The 17,379-nt window shown below is 36.8% G+C and overlaps 2 protein-coding genes and 1 long non-coding RNA gene across 4 annotated transcripts in view; all 3 read left to right on the top strand.

Annotated features, from left to right (window-relative positions):
• LOC121236762 lies at nucleotides 1-7,894 on the top strand. Its single transcript, XR_005934801.1, has 3 exons — nucleotides 1-216; nucleotides 6,878-6,879; nucleotides 7,880-7,894. It is a non-coding gene; the product is annotated as an uncharacterized LOC121236762 (long non-coding RNA).
• A 308-nt stretch (nucleotides 7,895-8,202) lies between these two features.
• LOC121236704 (protein SIEVE ELEMENT OCCLUSION B-like) lies at nucleotides 8,203-13,005 on the top strand. Its single transcript, XM_041133135.1, has 7 exons — nucleotides 8,203-8,604; nucleotides 9,072-9,167; nucleotides 9,396-9,841; nucleotides 10,138-10,232; nucleotides 10,357-10,487; nucleotides 11,574-12,032; nucleotides 12,199-13,005. The coding sequence occupies exons 1-7, from the start codon at nucleotides 8,401-8,403 to the stop codon at nucleotides 12,793-12,795; spliced, it is 2,028 nt and encodes a 675-aa protein (XP_040989069.1). The 5' UTR covers nucleotides 8,203-8,400; the 3' UTR covers nucleotides 12,796-13,005.
• A 417-nt stretch (nucleotides 13,006-13,422) lies between these two features.
• Nucleotides 13,423-17,379, top strand: part of LOC121236718 (protein SIEVE ELEMENT OCCLUSION B-like) — a 30,857-nt gene continuing 26,900 nt past the window's right edge. The window contains exon 1 of one of the 2 annotated variants that reach the window (XM_041133162.1): nucleotides 13,423-13,479. The gene's annotated coding sequence lies outside the window, so the exon portion shown is untranslated. The remainder of the gene's footprint in view (nucleotides 13,480-17,379) is intronic. The other variant, XM_041133170.1, reaches the window with a different exon arrangement.

Raw genomic sequence — 17,379 nt, 5'->3', positions numbered from 1 at the left:
CTTCCTTACAACCTTGGGCGCTTGAACTATTGAAAGTAGATTTATTGGCATGCTGGCGACCTGCAGCAACAAAAGAACCTGACCTCCAACCGACAAAACTCTTGCTACCATCCCCCTAATGTTTCTCTGATGCGAGCGACCACCTCCTTAAAATGGCTGACTTTGAGCCTTCCAGCCACTATCGGCGTTCCCAGATATTTGACAGGGAAAGTCCCTGTTAAATGCAACAGGGACCTCCTTCTATCCACAGGAATTGTCTTGGCAAAAAACATAACTGACTTTTCCTTACTCATATCTTGTCCAGACCACTCCCCATATTCTTAGAAAATCTCCCTGATTTTTTTTAATCGACGCACTGCCTCCAGTAACAAAAACTACGATATCATCTGCATAAAACAAGTGTGAGATAAGTAGAGCTCCTCCAAGGTGACTGAATGGCTTTATTTTCCCTTGGCGTAACCCATGGCCACTAGGAAAAAAAATCCTCTGTAGTCCCATTCATGGCGATTGAGAACCACGATGATGCAATACACTGTCTAATTAACCCACAGAGTTTCAGAGAGAAGCCAAAAGACCTCAACACATGCCCCAAAAAATCCCAATCTATGCTATCATATGCTTTTATCATGTCCATTTTAATAAGCATATTTACACCATGAGCTTGGTGACTAATCTGTTGCACCATATCTTGGGCCAAAGAGATGTTCTAAAAAATACTACGGCTTGGTAGAAAGGCGCCTTGTTCCGAAGAAATCGGTCTACACAGTATCTGGGACAACCTTTTCACTAGAATTTTAGAGCAAACCTTATACACCACCGAGTACAAACTAATGCATCGAAATTTTTCGAAGCCCGTGGGAGCTTTAACTTTCGGGATTATGACTATGTATGAGGCCAAATAAAACCTCGGTCATGGAGTGCCACTAAAGAATTCTCTAACAACTTCCACCACATCCATCAAATCCCAACATGATCTACAAAATCCCAATCCAAACCCATCTGGACCCAGACTGCTATCTATCGAGATGGAGAACATGGCTTCTTCAACTTCTTGGATTGAAGGGAGCTGCTCGAGCATATGGTTCTCCTGCTCAACCAGCTCAGTGTTCACATAATCTGACAAATTCGAAGGTTCCTTCCGTAGCCTTGCTCATAGAAAATCACGGAAAAACTCCACTGTAGCCAGGTGGATAGCCTTCGGGGACCTTAGAGTATTCCCATCCCTTTTTCTCATCTCATTCACCATTGTTTTCAACGTGGCTTTGAAGGACCTGAAAAAAAGGGCTGATGCTTCCCCATTCTCCAGCCAATTAAGCTTCACTTGTTGGGCTAGTCTTTTTTCTTCCCGTTGGTTCCACAAAGCCAACACCTCCCTTGTAACCAGCAAATCCATTTCAGTGTCTTCTGAGAATTGCTATTGCAGCTAGAATTTGAGGCTCTTAATCCTCCTTTCCAAATTCTCTATATGATGCTTTGTCCTGCCGAACACCTTTACGTTCCATTCCTTTAGGGCCACTTTGTGGTTTTTTAGTTTACCAACAAGACGATTAAGCCCCAGCTCCTGTGAAGGTAGCTGCCATATCTCCTTAACCACCTCCCTAAACCCCTCATGTGATACCCACATTTGTTGAAATTTGAATGAAAATGGGCCATACCGAAAATTTACTAGTCGAAGCTCAATGACCATAGGGGCATGGTCTGATGATCTCCTTGGTAAGTAATGGCCTTTGGGAGCAGCGCAAAGGTCTCTGAGTTCATTAGACACCTATCTAATTTTGACCAATTTCGAGTCAAGCCCAACTGTCCATTACACCAGGAAAATAGGCTTCCTAGTGACTTCATATCTCGTAATCCACCTAACTCAATGAAAGCATTCAACTCCTCCATCACCACACTCAAACGAGGTCTGCCCCCACGTTTTCGTTATCTCTTCGAATAACATTAAAATCTCCAAAGCCTAACCACGCTGCATCATGAGAAATGTCCTGCTATAAAAATTGCCACAGCTCCCCGCGTTCATGGTGACTGCATTTCACATACACAGCCAAGATATAAATCTGTTTGTTCTCAAATGGCAGTGACAATGTCATGTGTTTGGCACTAGCATTCAAAACTTCAACTTGTAACCAACGTGTTCCTCCTCCCCTAAACCCATGCTATCCCCCCCCCCCCCCCCCCCCCAAATTCAACTCAGGCAACTCCATACAACAAACCCCACCTTCTAACTCTGTTCCCTGGAACCCTTTCTAAGAGAAGTGGACAGGAATCTGGCACCAAAGAAATCTCCTCCATCAATAAAGTATCGACTAGGGCCCTTCATGGAGCAACCTCTTTTTCCCAGCTCCACCTCTCTTTCCTCAACGCATCCTTTTTCCAGAGCTCGTTTCCAGCACACGTGAAATCGAGCCTTCCACCTGAGTCTCCTGCACCACCGTTATGTTATTACCGTCTCTCTCTGTTTCAGTGTTGCTCTGCCTCTCCTTTATTGTTTCTAAATTTTGGCTGCCATTTTCCTCCTGTGTTTTCGGAACCCAACTCCTTTTCTGTTTCTCCCCCTTTTTTTCTTTTTTCCTTTCCACTTCTTTTTTCCCTTCATCTTTCTAATGACAAGTTTTAGCGTTGTGCCCTTGAACATTTCATCTTCAGCAATACGCCGGGAGGATCTCATACTCTATCTCCACATACAAACTGGAAGGCTTATAGCGGATTCCAATCCAGAGCCCTTGAAGTGGGTCCTTCGTTGCATCCATCTCTACACACACCCAAGCCCCGTTCGTTTGAGTTGCACACTTCGTGGTATTATCTTGGTGCAAATATCTTCCAACAAGGGCAATAATATTCTTCAAGAAGGATTCATGGTAAAAGTTTGGGGGGAGACCCGGAAGAACTACCCAAACTAGAACGAGAGACGGCTCCCTATCCTCACTAAAATCTGGATGCCATTGAAATCCTCGATAAGGCACTCCATCAATCTCGGTAGCTTCTCTGAATAAAGCCTTCAAAAAATCAATCTCATTTGAAAGCTGAACGAAAACGTTCCGAGGTTTGCGCATTGAAGAAATCATAGGGTTGTGCCCCCAATCCCCAACGACTCCGAATGAATGAACAGATTAAGTCCAGTGTTGGACATTGCTGCATGAACTTTAAAACCATGAAAAATTTAAATTGTTCTGCAGAGCAATCGATAAAAAATGACCCAAACTTCTCCATCAATAACATTTGAGGGTCTCATCGGAATAAAGACTTTTGGGAGGGGCTGGGATGACCGTGCAACCATGTCTGCGAAGGTTCGCAGTCGCCCAACCATCGCCTGGGGGCCCTATTGGCCCAAGGCAGTGGCCATGAAGCTTACAGTCATGCAAGAGACAAAACCTAGTAGAGCTCAAAAGAGTAAAAACATCACTTTAAAATAAATAGGCTTCAAAAAATATTTTATATTTGAGTGATGTTTTGAAAAAAAATATCTAAAAAAAATTGAAAATAATTGTGTTGCTCAAACGGAATGTAAACGAGACATACCGCTATAAGTATACCCCATTCTGTAAACAGTAAAAAAAAAAAAAAAATCCTAGTCCGTATAACATTTCGTAAAATTATCTCCGTGTACTAATAATTTCAGTTAGGAAATATAGTAAATGCGGATAAATACAGCCACCCCACCAATAATTCTGATAGTTAGAAGTCTAGGCTTTATCCCATCATGCACTTCATTGATCTATTCCTCGATGGGAGCATATATATATATATATATATATCGATCTTGATTGATCTGATCCTCAAACCGAAAACATATCGCTTGTTGCATAAACGTGGCATCGCATCACGGTCCTCTGCCTTTTTCTTATCTTTATGAAAAGAAATACATGCACCAACCATAATCATGTCAACGTCCGCCTACGGTCATGGTTGAGAATTTTCAGGTTGAAATCCTCATTATTTGCCCCAAGAAACCTCTAGACTGTAGGGGCTATCTTGTATATATTATAGGACGTACTATTGTTCAATAATGACAAAGGATGCATGATCATGTCTGTGGAAAAAGGAAAGACAAATGAAGACTTGATAATGGAGCTTCTTGTCATCGTGATCTGTTTCTCAAAGCCAACATGATTAATGTTTCTCATATTAATGCACCTTCGAACTGGAATGATCCTCTTACTCGGACTACAGGGTGGATGAAAAGGAAGAGGAAGGTACGTACGTAAGTTTAACAAGTTGTCAGGAAGAGAAAGGGGAGTGAAAACCTTTCAAAATTGGTAAGAGAAATACTACTTTACCGTCCGATGTCTAACGTTCAAGTGTATTGTTTTTCATTTCATTTTATTTTTACTTAATAATTATTTTATTTTTTTTTATTTTTTAAAATATTTAAATATATTAAAAGAATATGAAAAAAAACAAAACTAACAATACAAATGAACGGTACTTCTCGGCCGGCAGAATAGCACTGCTCAATTGGTAAATCATGCATTTATATATTACGTATCTTCATTTTTCGTTACCATTTAAGCAACTTGATACATCGAAGAGATAGAAATCTTTTGTTTTATATTTAATCCCCAGGTATTAGAAATTACGGATTATCAAATTAAATACTTAAGGAAAAATTTAATTACATATTAATACGTACATCTATTTAATATAATTAGTTAAAAAATAAATTTTATTAAAAATAATATTAATTTAAATTTAAAATATAAAAATAATAATAATAATATATAAATTGATATACAAACTTATTTATATATAACAAAATTCAATACTTATAAATCAAAGATTTCTACTACTTTTAATGCGAGACAATGATTGGCAGTATGCATTTATAACAATTTCTTTTCTACTTTATCGACTTTTAGAAAAGAAAAAATAAATAAAAAAGGACTGCCATCTGTTTTGCACCGAAGAAAAATATCGACACAATATTCATGTGAAAAAATAGTTGAACTGTAACATCATTCTCAGAGCAGGTCTCCACCAACTGTTAATATCTCTTTGACATTCTGGATTATGCATGAAACGATTTTATTTCATTTCCCCCCCCCCCCCCCCCTCCCCCCCCCCCGAGCAGGGATGCTTGTTTGTTGGAACATAGCCTGTAGCTTAGGCGCCACGTGTTCCTTATCTCGAAGGATCTACTTTTTAGACAAGATCGATCAATGCTTTTTCTGGGATATTAGTCTGCGGCCGTGGTCACAGGGAACATCTTTGCACCGTTTAAAGATCATTTTTAGGTTAATTATTAATTAAAGAGATTAATTTCTTTTCTATGATAAAAAGAGTAGACTCACTATAAAAAATAATTTTTTTATCTTTTTTTTTTCTTTAATAATGGGTTTACGTTTTATAAAAGACTTGCATAACACTTTTACATTTTAAATTTGTATATATCATCATCATCATCCAGTTTTTTGAGACTTTGACCTCAGGTGAGATACAAATTGAGATTATTACAAAACTGACCCTACAAGATTTATATACTATTCTTTAATATTATCTTGAACATTTAAACGGAAGTGCTCATTTGATGCACTAACTTGAAACTCAAATTCTGACGTAATTTTCGGGGAGATCATTTTTCCTACCCCCATATGCTGCAACCACCGCAAGCTGGCAATACCTATATGTAGGCCTGCAACATGGCCCACCCAAGTCCTTTCTTACCCGATACTCCTACCAATCTATGGCCCCGGGGAGTGACCCGAACCGACCCATTCGGATTGGGTAAAAAAAAAAAAAAAAAAAACAAAGAATCGGTTTTTTAAGAGGGTTGAAAACTTTGCCCACATCACTCGCGTTGTTATTCTAATTAGAGCTATTGACATCGTGTTTCGTCTGTAATTGCGGGCTAACGAACTATCAGAAGTACTACTGGTTTAATTTGTATTTTGATCAATTTATAAGGATATTCATGAAATTCTAAGAGTAATTCATTGCGTAGTTAATACTCTTTATATATGCATTTGGGTAATTACCCTTTTGTATTTTTAATGAATTTCGATTACTCATTAAAAATAATAAAAAAATTTCTTGTTTGTTGTTTAGGCCGGAAGATGAATGAGTGTAAATTAAGAAATCATGAAATGTGGGCTTATCATTCTCCTTTAATTTCTTCATATAATTTACCACCCTACTTTAAATCAACGTGATACTTGCAAGAACTATATATGCCACAGCATAAAAGGACGTTTATAATTTATTGTGTTGGTGGTTTAGGATGTAAATAGATCGCTAGCTGGACCTCCAGGCCAGCTTTTTCAACATGCTGATCCTTGAATGTAATTGAGAGTTTGGTCCCATGCACAGATAACTGATCTGGCCTGGATCATATCCTCTTGACCTTATATATCTTATTTTCTCAAAACCATCCCTTGTTTAATTTTGGATAAAATTTTTAAGAAATATATGCAATACTTTATGTATATATGTGTGGACACATTACTGTATCTTCATATAAAATATCATGTCATTAAAAACTTAATAAGTAATAATATTACTGTTCATTTATATATAAATTTAATAATAAAACATATATATATGGTGCGATCGATCGATGAGGTAATAAATATGACGTCATCACCACTCTGAATATTAGCCAACAGAGAGATATGCCTGCATGTTTCGAGTAAAGTTTATTGACGCATTACCGGTCTTATTACTCAGCCACTCATCGAGATGGGTCATGTTTTGGTTACGGGCCTTTGTTCACCAAACATAATAGAAAATATTACTTTTTTTTTTTTTTTTCCTAGCTGATCGACTTTATAGCTTATCTTCTTTACGGGCATTATATGATTAAATTAGGGCGATCTATTCGTTTGTTTTCGAAAAGTTCAACTTTCAGCTTTTTTGTTGTAATGAATATTGTATTCAACTCAAGTAGTAAAACGAAGATATGTAATAATTATATTTCCAAAATTTGTCAGCAATCAATAATAATTATTTGTTGTAGAAAAAAAAAGGAAAATAGTTGTAATTACCCCAGCAATAATTAAAAAAAAAAATTCTACAGACTACAAGTCTAATACGATTATATAAAAATAAATTTATAAATTGATATGGTTTCAAGTGATTCGTTAGATCATATACTTTACAACATAAATAATTTTATAATTAAACGTATCATAAATTAACATAACTTGATATGATATATCAGATTGTGAATATATTTTTATATAATCTGTTTCTAACTAAAATATTTTTTATAATTAAAATTCTCCGAGCATGCATGCGTTGGTCCTCAGTACTAATTTCATTTTCAGCAGTGCTCTGAGGCTGTAGCATGAGATGGGTCCTGATAAGGGCAAATTTTTTTTTTTAATTTTTTTAATTTTATTTTCTTATACCCTTAACATTTAAAAAAAGAAAAATTTTATAACATTATTAAAAAATACTTTCCTAATCGTTGAAGAAAAAAAAAAAAAAAAATTGTTGGGACCAATGTCGGTAGAGTAGCATTTTTCTTTCATTTTCTCCTTTAGCCATCCAGATTCCAGGGTACAGCTGTGTTGTCCTCGAGCTGAAGCTCAACCTGATCTATTTTCTTATCTTCCATGGCTTCTTCTTGTCCATGCGCTTTAGATTCTAGCATGCCATCATGTACGTTCTCGCCTCCATGCAACTCTCTTGGACGATATTTATATTATTTGGTAAAGCTATGTGTTTTCTACCGGTCAGCTTTTCTACCTGCTCAATCATCTCCTTCGCCAGAGTGGACCCAAAATGAAGTCTTGATTTTTTTGCTTACATTAAAAAAAATATATGTCAGATATAAAGAAGAGATGACCAACAAAAACCTGAATATCCCTCAACATAAGATTAAAACTAAAAACTCTGAAACGGAATTTGGACTAATAAATTGGCTCTCACCCAAGATAAAAAGTGAAAATCTTATTAATGAATTACATATGCTTATAGAGAATTTTTACATCTATAAAAAAGAAATTATTACAAAAACAAATTTACAAATTACCGTGCCTAGCTTGATATAAGATGTCAGATCTAAATTTGAATGAGTTTTATAGTCTAACATATCAATTTAATTTTATAAGATTTTTCTATTGGCCAAACAGTTTTTGTATTTTACCCTTTCTTCCAGGGATGATGATCTTATTTGATTGCATAGAAATAAGGAAGTGGCGATCAAACTGCCAACCACAGTCTGTAGTGTCGACACTGTGGAGTCACGCCGAGTGGTGATATGAAGTCTGGACATGCCAAAAACATGACCGAGTCATGGCTTCTCATTTATTTTTCCCAATAATATTTACCGCTCCTGTGGCTATATAAATGGACGACGCCAGCTGATTGCATCAAACGACACCACCTTTGCCACTCCCCCCTCTACCCTCTACTGCAGTGACCCAAAGGGAGCTTCAAACCCATCCTTCGGTGTAACACAACATGGCCACCAAAGTGGGGTCGGCGTCTTCCCAGCATCCCAATAAGGGTAACCTGAGCTTATTCACCTCGACCGACCACGAGATCTTGAACCAGATTTATGCAACGCACGTCCACGATGATGAAAAGTTTGATGTTGAGTCTCTTTTCATCATCGTCGAGAACATCCTTAAGCGTGCCACCCAGATCGTCGATAATGTTGTCCTGGTATGGTACCACACTTACTCTTATGAGGCTAAAACGTTTTAGTTTTGGGAGTACTGGAGGTTCGGTTTTCCCACAGTTTCACACCATTCTTCTGCTACACTATAACGAAAACATAATGTTACTTGTTACAATGCTCGATTAAGAGACTCTAAGCAAATTGGCTAGTCGGTAAAACTACTTTTTCATTTATTTGAAAAATGGATCGGACCAAGAGGTTACAGGGAAAGCAGGACAGGAGGCAGGTCTCTTTCTCTGGTACTTGAAAGCATAAATCACGACATGCTCACTTCTATTATATCGGTTGGTTTTGCCGATTGCAACGATAGCTTTAGCACATTTGTTACAGATGAGATGAACTCATTTCAGCTTAAATGAGGCAGGCAGATGATTTTATTTTACTAGTTTTGCTGTTTTTTACCCACGTATTCACCTTTTTTTTTTCAATTTTATTCACTGGTGACCCGCAGCAGGGTAGCCAAACAACGGTAGAACATTTGGACGAGAAGATGCCCAAAGCAAGCTTTAGTCCGCCCCTGTGTACACTCAAGAGTATTTCCTACGAGGTAATTACAAAGCACCATTATTTTTCTTTTTACTCCCCTCCCTGCGCCCCTCCCTCTTCTTTCACCTCAGTAAAGTCAATACTTTAAGGAAAAACCAAAGAGTGAAGAAAAAAGGAATGATCAGCTTATAATTTGGATGATTTTGCAAAGTTCAAACTCATCCTTTAACTTTGGTTTTTATTTTTTACGCATGTACACGTTTTTACAATATCAAATATGTAATGTCAGATGCAATGCAAGGCCCCTAGTGAAGAAGTCGCTTACGAAACAACCCTGTCAATACTTAACAAATTATCGAACTATTCTTGGGATGCAAAAGCAGTGCTGACCCTAGCGGCTTTTGCTTTGAACTATGGGGAATTCTGGCTGCTTGCTCAGAATCAGTCATCGGACCAACTCGCCAAATCAGTGGGAACCCTGAGGCGGGTTTCTATCCTCTTAAAGGGACCAAATCTGCAGAAACATCGCCAGGCGCTAATTGAACTTAACAGTGTGATCAAAGCCACACTGGAAGTTATTGAATGCATCTTTGAGTTAGAGAAGCTATCAAATTATGACACAAAGGATGTGCCAGCTCTGTCAACTGGCGTGGACCATATTCCAGTGGATGTTTTTTGGGCCATTATCACCGTTGTAGCCAGCACAACTCAGCTTTGTTGCCTCACTAGCGATGAGTAAGTGCTTAATATATGTTTTTTCATTTTTGGGTAAGTGATGAATAAGCTGTTGTCCCGGCCAACATGACTCTGAATATGCCAATTAAACTCTTAGTTAGAAGTGCTTGGTAAAATTTTAGAAAGTAATAAGTTTCTCATACATATAAACAATTTATCTTAAAATAATTAAAACGGTTTGCCCGATTGATCTTACAATAATCTTAAGCCTTAGTATAGTATTTTTTTAAAGCTTTAATATAGTTGTGGTTGTACGCCATCTTGCCAGTGTCAAAATGACCCTGTTTGATATACAGGGGCAAGAAACAGGAGCTATCCCTGTTTTCTCAGAAACTCAACGTGATCGTCTCAAAACTTAGGAGGCAGATAACGATTTGCAAACAACAGATAGGTTAGTTTCTTGTCCGCTACTTGAAAGAATGCAAGCTTCGGTTGATTCATGTTTCACTTCTTGATCAATTGATTGCCTTAAAAGGACTTGATATATAATGATTAAAGGTTTTAATTCATTGCAGAGGAGACAGAGGCTTATTGGAGGCTCGTGAAACTTTTTCGAACTCCTACGGAAGTCATGGAGGTATTTAAGGGACTGATTTTCACCAAGGACAAATTGCAGCCGCTATTTGATGGTTCTACTAGAAAGCCGGTATGCTTATGGTTCTACGAATATTAGACGTTTGGATGCTTTTTAACTTTTTATTGATAAATTAGCATATATATGGAAGACCTGAGTAACAGAACCGTCCAAGTAACGACATAACTACAACCCTTTGATTACAACTTAATTTGTGGCTGATATCTATTTTCAAATTGATGATTATTATATTCTTTTTTGGCTGAAGTTATAAAAATTAAGCCCTTCTTTATAGCTACCGTCATACATAGTTAAAATCAAGCATTAATGCTGCTCTTAATCTTAAATTTAGTCATCCTCAATCAATACATTTGAAGTGGTTTTTTTATCAATGACACGGTGATAACCACTAGAAATATGTCACGTAATAAATATGATTGGACATGACAAAACTTACCATCAATACAGCAATAAGGGGTCGGCTTGGTAATGTTAAAAGAAGAGTAATATAATCACAAATGAATTACACAAAAATAATTTTATAAATTGAAGTGATTTCATGTGATCTGTCAAATCTATTTTACAATAAAAATAACTTTATAATTTGACAAATCATATTAAATCACATCAATTTGTAACATTACTTTTGTCAAATCATTTTGTTGCGAGAGTATTTCTCATGTCAAAATAAGTCACTTGGCAATTGAGATGTTTCGTCCGGCTTGGGTTTAATCCGAATGGGACTCGTTATTTACTTTTAGATAATACATTTTACATCATTTCCATTCCATTTTTCTATTTCTTTTTTGGTTGGTGCAAAACACGTATAGTCCTTATTTTATATGGGGTAAATATATAATTTACTTGATCTCTCCTTCGTAGATCAATGACCGCTTTTTGTAAAAATCTCTGAACAATATATGCAATTCATCGGGCTGGCCTTTCATTATTAATAGACGATAAAAAAGAATTGCACATGCATGTGAGAATCACTTTTCATAAAGCTATAAAAATGACTTTTGTATGGCCAAGTTCTTTGAAAAATCATCTGGCTATAGATGCATAAGTGGCACATTAATAATAGTTTACTTTTCTATGTATGAAATCATTGCTAACACGGGTTAATTTCCCCGCATCCGTAATTTATGGCATAAACAGGTTAGCATTGAGGTGCTGAAGAGGAAGAATGTCTTACTGTTCATCTCGGGGCTAGATATCTCGGATGATGACATTTCAATTCTCAAACCAATTCATGAGTTAATAAGTAAGGAGGATCAGTATAAGATTGTATGGATTCCAATTGTGGAACAATGGACGGAGGACCTGCAAAAGAAGTTCGAGATGCTGCGGGCCAAGATGCCTTGGTACGTAGTGCAGTATTTTTCCCCAATAGCCGGCATCAGGTTCATCAAGGAGAAGTGGCACTTCAAGGGTAAGCCCTCCGTTGTGGTGTTGAGCCCTCAAGGAAGGGTTGAAAGTGACAATGCAATCCACATGATCAGGGTATGGGGAGTCAAGGCCTTCCCCTTCACCACTGCAGTGGAAGAAACCCTTTCCAGTAACAAGGATTGGATTGGGTCCATAGCAACTGGCGTTAACCCAAATATTGAGAGCTGGGTAAATTCCTTTCACGAATCTAGTGCACCCACGTGCACAGCACATAGTACACAAATGTATTATCAATTGTCTCAGTCTTGCTTGCAAATCAATTTAATTAAGAAATAATGTATAGTGCTTTGGAATTACATTGAGAACTGAGATCATGTACGTCTTGTTCCAACAGATCAAAGAGGAAAAGTATATATTTTTCTATGGGGGCAAGGACAACGAGTGGATCCAACAATTTACTAAAAGAGCAACTGCTCTTGCCAATGACCCGGTGATAAAGGAAGCAAGGATTTCCATAGAGGTTTTGTTGGTAGGAAAGGGCAGCAAAGGAGAGGACAACCACAGTCTTCTAGGGCGCTTCTGGACCGGCATCGAGAGTATGTTCATTTCCAAGACTCGAAGGAAGACCGAAGCAGACGCTGTGACACTAGAGATCCAAAAGCTGCTCTCCTACAAGAATGAGAGTGGATGGGCTGTGCTCAGCAAAGGGTCTAGTGTGGTGCTCAGTGGCCATGGGACAACCATCTTGAAGGTCTTGGAGGAGTTCGACAAATGGAAGGAGCTTGTGCGTGAGAAGGGCTTCGAACTCTCTTTCAGAGACTACCACAACCAGGTTCTTCACACTTCTCACATCTGCTGCCGCATTGATATCCCCAATAGCAGTGGAAAAATCCCAGAGATCATGAAATGTCCCGACTGTCCCCGAATCATGGAGACGTATATCAGTTTCAAGTGCTGCCACATTGATGGTGCTGCCAACTCAGTGCATTAAAAATGACCACCAGCTTCCTGAGGGCTAAATTAATGGTATTAGTAAATAAATTTATGTGGTTGAAAATGTTGTAAGATGAGTTTGTCCTGTCATGTGGATATATAATTTCTTGGTTGTATTTTTCCTTAATTTATTTTGTCTACCGAGTGGATATGTGTGTAATCTTGCGTTGTCAGCTTGCAAGTGGCATCCTTCTGGTATGGACTTTCATATTGAAGGGCTGGGTTGTTATGATCAACACGTGCATTTTACTACCCGCTTGTTTTTCCTTCTGATTTGAGTCGTACTACACCCACCACCGAGGGTGTAGTCCGACAAATTGTCCCTATTAATTGTTTTTTTTTTTAATTTATTATATTATTAAAAAATACTTTCTTAATCATTAAATAAAAAAAAATTATCGGGACTCATATCAGACCCATCATCAGAAGAATTAGCGTTATTTTTCTAATTTTTTGTTTATAATTTGTTTTTCAATTTCTTTGTTCTTTTTTATTTAAAAAAACTTATGAACCAACTTTTTTTTTAAATTTTGATGGGAGTTACAAGGATGAGGAGATCATGAATCAAGTTGCAGCTATCCGTGTTACTGGTGATGGAGATTGTATTAACGCTGAGTCCTTGTCCATTCTGGTTGAAGACGTCCTTAAGCACACCGCCCCTATTGTTGGTAGTTTTCTGCCGGTACGGTACCCTCGCCCTTATCCAATGAATCTGGATATGCTCGATTCATTTGAATCTTTTAGATTTCTTGAAACTTATTCGGAAATTGTAATGAATCCACTTGAGAAGTAGATGAAGAACACGGATTGAAATTGAAGATTACAAGAGATGAAATAAAGAAAATGGAATTTAGAAAAAGGATAGCTACGGTTTGGGATGTTCGAGGCTCCCAATTCCTCCCAAATCAAATAACAACTGTTTCAAAGATAATTTTCCAAATCCTCAATAAGGATCCCATTTTCTCTACATATACTAGAAGATGACGATCAATTCTGCAACAATCAACTAAGGCCAATGGTCAATTCTAACTAACATTAACTAAGCCCATGGGCCACTAAACAACTTAAACAACTCAATTGAAGTAAAAGATAACAATTAAATTGGAGGCCCAACAAACTAAGCCCAATCGTAGTTGGGTTCATAACAGAAATTAATAATTTGTAAAGTGATAAATTTAATTTTTTATATTTGTCTTAATAGAGCTCTTGGGCTGGTACATTGATCTTATGAATTGGCAATTTCTTGTGGCTTTACTGCAGGGTACCCAAGCACCTGTGGTAAACGTTCACGAGGACATTACCCCAAGTCATGCCAATTTCAGTTCCCCCTTCTGTTTGCTTAAGCAGATTTCCTGCAAGGTCAGCATTGGCTTTTCTTATAAAGTTTTTATAATTTCTGTCATAATACTTTCTATCATTGTAGAGTAAATTACAAATTATATTTCAAATCGAAGGATTAAGAGAGAATTTTGTTCATTCGTACTAAAAAAAATACAATTTGAAGAAATAAGGTATGATTTCCCTATTAAATACATTCTTCTCTTAGAATTTATGTTCGTTAATCATCTCTTCTTGCGTTCTCACATTTTTCAAAATATTTTCTAAATTTTCAATTTTATCAATTCACTCAATCTGTTTGTTATACTTATGATCAACTTTTCCTAAAATAAACTAACGATTCCACATTGACTTAGAATAATGATCCAAAAATCGCATAACAGGTAGAAATGGGAAAATGGGAGAAAGAGTCATCCCGGCCCATTGAAATGGTCCTGTTGAAAATAATAAGAGTATTTTATGGTCTCTTATGATCTCTCGTTTCTCTTTGTACAATGGATGTTGGAGATCCCTTTCTCTGAAGAAGGCAATATTTTTGAAACTCTCTCAAGTTGAAGATGGTCTTTATATTTTTGTAATAATCGCTCAGAAGTCTCATTCCTCAGATCTCATATCCTTTTTATTGTGGTCTTGTCAATAGTAGATGAGAAAATCATTTTTATGTCACTTCTTCCTTGCGTGTTTGACTTGTCTTCTTTTCGCGGCTTTTATATTTTGTCATGTTACTTCCTTGTTTTTTTTCTTTTACTTTTTTATGGTGGTCCTTTGATGGGCTGATCCTACTATATCTATGCTTGCTATTTTTATGCCCTTCAATAATGACTGCATATAAGGAAGAGACAAGGGATACGATATCTTTTAAGAGAAATGATATATACAAGTTCTAAATGTACAAGTTTTGCGCAAACCCTTTATAAAATATGTGAAGAACTCAATTTTTCTTAATTGAGTCCATATTTTTATAAAATGTTTGTATAATACTTATATGTTTGAGACTTGTACCTAACATTACTTATCATTTAAACTAAACTAGTACCATCATCGGAGTTTTGGAAGAGACCCCTTGCGGAGGGTGGTACATCCCATGAATGCTTCTCCCACCCAATTAGATACACCCAATAGCCGGTTACCACCACAAGCCAATGATGATTTGTGGAAGAGAGAGTCAGAGAGAGAAAATGAGAGTAGGAAGACTTACGGCAAGTTTGAGGCATGGGATGAGATTTAAAATTTTCATTTAATTTCATTCTATTTCATCTGATCTTATTTTCAAACATAATTCAAATACAAAATTTTTAAATTAATCATTACAAATTTTTCAAACTGATTATTACAACTTTTTCAAATTTCAAACAAAAATAATATTATAAAACTATATACTTTACAATATTTTAACTTTATAATATTTTTTATTCAAATTTTTCTTTCTCATTTTCGAAAATCTAAAATATACTCAACTTAAATTATTCATTACTATTCATAAACTATCTTACTATTATTTACAAAATTTTCATATTATATCACTTGCTAATCGGGCCCTTACTTACTGCATCGGTGTGGATGGTTGTGGCCGGATTTGGGTTTAAAATTCTGAGAGGTGACGAGGTGAGGTACTGCCGTGCGGCGTGGGTATAAAATTCCTATCTGCGTTTTCAAATTTCAGTCCACGCCTTGTGTTAAACAAAAAGGAAAAAGAAAACAAATGGACAATTGTGTGAGTGCTGTGTAAACTTTCGTAGGTATATAATTTTCTTTTATTTATTGATTGGATTTTTTTATTTTTGTTTTTTGGTGTTCCTCCGTCCTAAGCCTGTGGATTTTCACGTTGAAATTCTGATTAAATGGCCCAAGGAACCTCTAGACTGTAGGGGCTATCAACTACCAGCTTGTATAGACCAGACGTAGTGTTGTTGAATGATGACAAATGAGACTTTTATTTTTTCTCGCTCTCTTTCTTAAGAAAAATGACGATATTTCAATTTTATTGATTACATTCACTTGTAGTGAAAAAAAAAATCATGATTACAAACATGATACCTGCAAGGTACATATAAACTAAGAAATAAAAACCCAGACATCAAAATCATTATATTTATATAGTCCAAGTACATGACCTTAAGAAAGACACTTAACTTAAATCTGAACAAACCAAAGATATGGAACGTGCAAGAAAACCAAGCACACAAGAAAAAAAAAAATCAAGCGAAACATACCAGGCATGAACCTTACAAGACCCTTAGGTAGGGCAAACCCAATTTGTCTATGTGGAGAAGGCCTCTCAACGAACTAGGTAACGTATGATTTTCAGACCAGTTAGAGTTTAAACCCTCAGCCCCACACATAGCTAGAAAGTCAGCCACAACATTTTCTTCACGAAAAATATAATTCACAGTATACTCCAGGCTATTAAGATATTCATGTAATTCATCCCAGACATATTCTAAATATCAGATGGGACAATTATTCTTAGTAATCTAGTTGACCACCAGATGAGAATCAGTCTTTATTTGAACACGATAAAATCCAAGAGCGTGACACCTACAAACGCCTTCCAATAAGCTACTGATTTCAGCAAAATTATTAGTATCCGGATTCAGGGGAACAGAGTAAGCCAGAAGTAACCTACCATTATCATCCCGAATAACATCCCAAGCACCATAAGCGCTAGGGTTCCCGAAACTACTACCATCAGTATTGAGTTTAACCCAGCCTTGAAGAGGCCGATGTCATCTAACCACCCGAACCCTTTTAGGCTTAGGAAACAAAGCCGGGATATCCAGTCTATTCAAAATATCAATATCCTGGGTAGAAACAGAAAGCACTTTCATTATCTGGTCCATGATGAGATAGAACCATAATTTAATAGCGTGCCAAACCGACTCTGTCGTGTGAACCTTATCCTCATATCGGGTTTTACAGCACCTCTCCCAAAGTTTCCAAGTTATAATGGAGGGGAGAAGACAAAAAATAATTCTAACGTGTGAAGACCTACCCGCATGGCGAAACCCAAAATAAGTTCGTTCCTTCCAAGTGTAGAAAGAGGACAAATGAACCCCTAATTGTGTGGCCACTAGATGCCAAATGTGTCTAGCAAAATCTCCTGTGCAGAGCACATAATTCAAGTCCTCAATATGACCCTTTTGCCAACAATTACATTTGGAAGCCATTGAAACACCCACCATCTTAATATTCTCGTCAACACTGAGGCAATTATTAGCAGCCTTTCACATTATGATGGAAATCT

Source organism: Juglans microcarpa x Juglans regia, chromosome 1D (genome assembly GCF_004785595.1).
Source record: "Juglans microcarpa x Juglans regia isolate MS1-56 chromosome 1D, Jm3101_v1.0, whole genome shotgun sequence".
NCBI classification, from domain to species: Eukaryota; Viridiplantae; Streptophyta; class Magnoliopsida; order Fagales; family Juglandaceae; genus Juglans; species Juglans microcarpa x Juglans regia.
The sequence above is the reverse complement of the archived record's forward strand: the minus strand, read 5'-3'. Positions and strand labels throughout refer to the sequence as shown.

Coding starts and splice junctions, on each gene's coding strand:
- LOC121236704 (XM_041133135.1), top strand. CDS start 8,401: ATGGCCACCAAAGTGGGGTCGGCGTCTTCCCAGCATCCCAATAAGGGT. Junction 8,605..9,071: donor TCGTCGATAATGTTGTCCTG/GTATGGTACCAC, acceptor GGTGACCCGCAG/CAGGGTAGCCAAACAACGGT. Junction 10,233..10,356: donor GATTTGCAAACAACAGATAG/GTTAGTTTCTTG, acceptor AATTCATTGCAG/AGGAGACAGAGGCTTATTGG.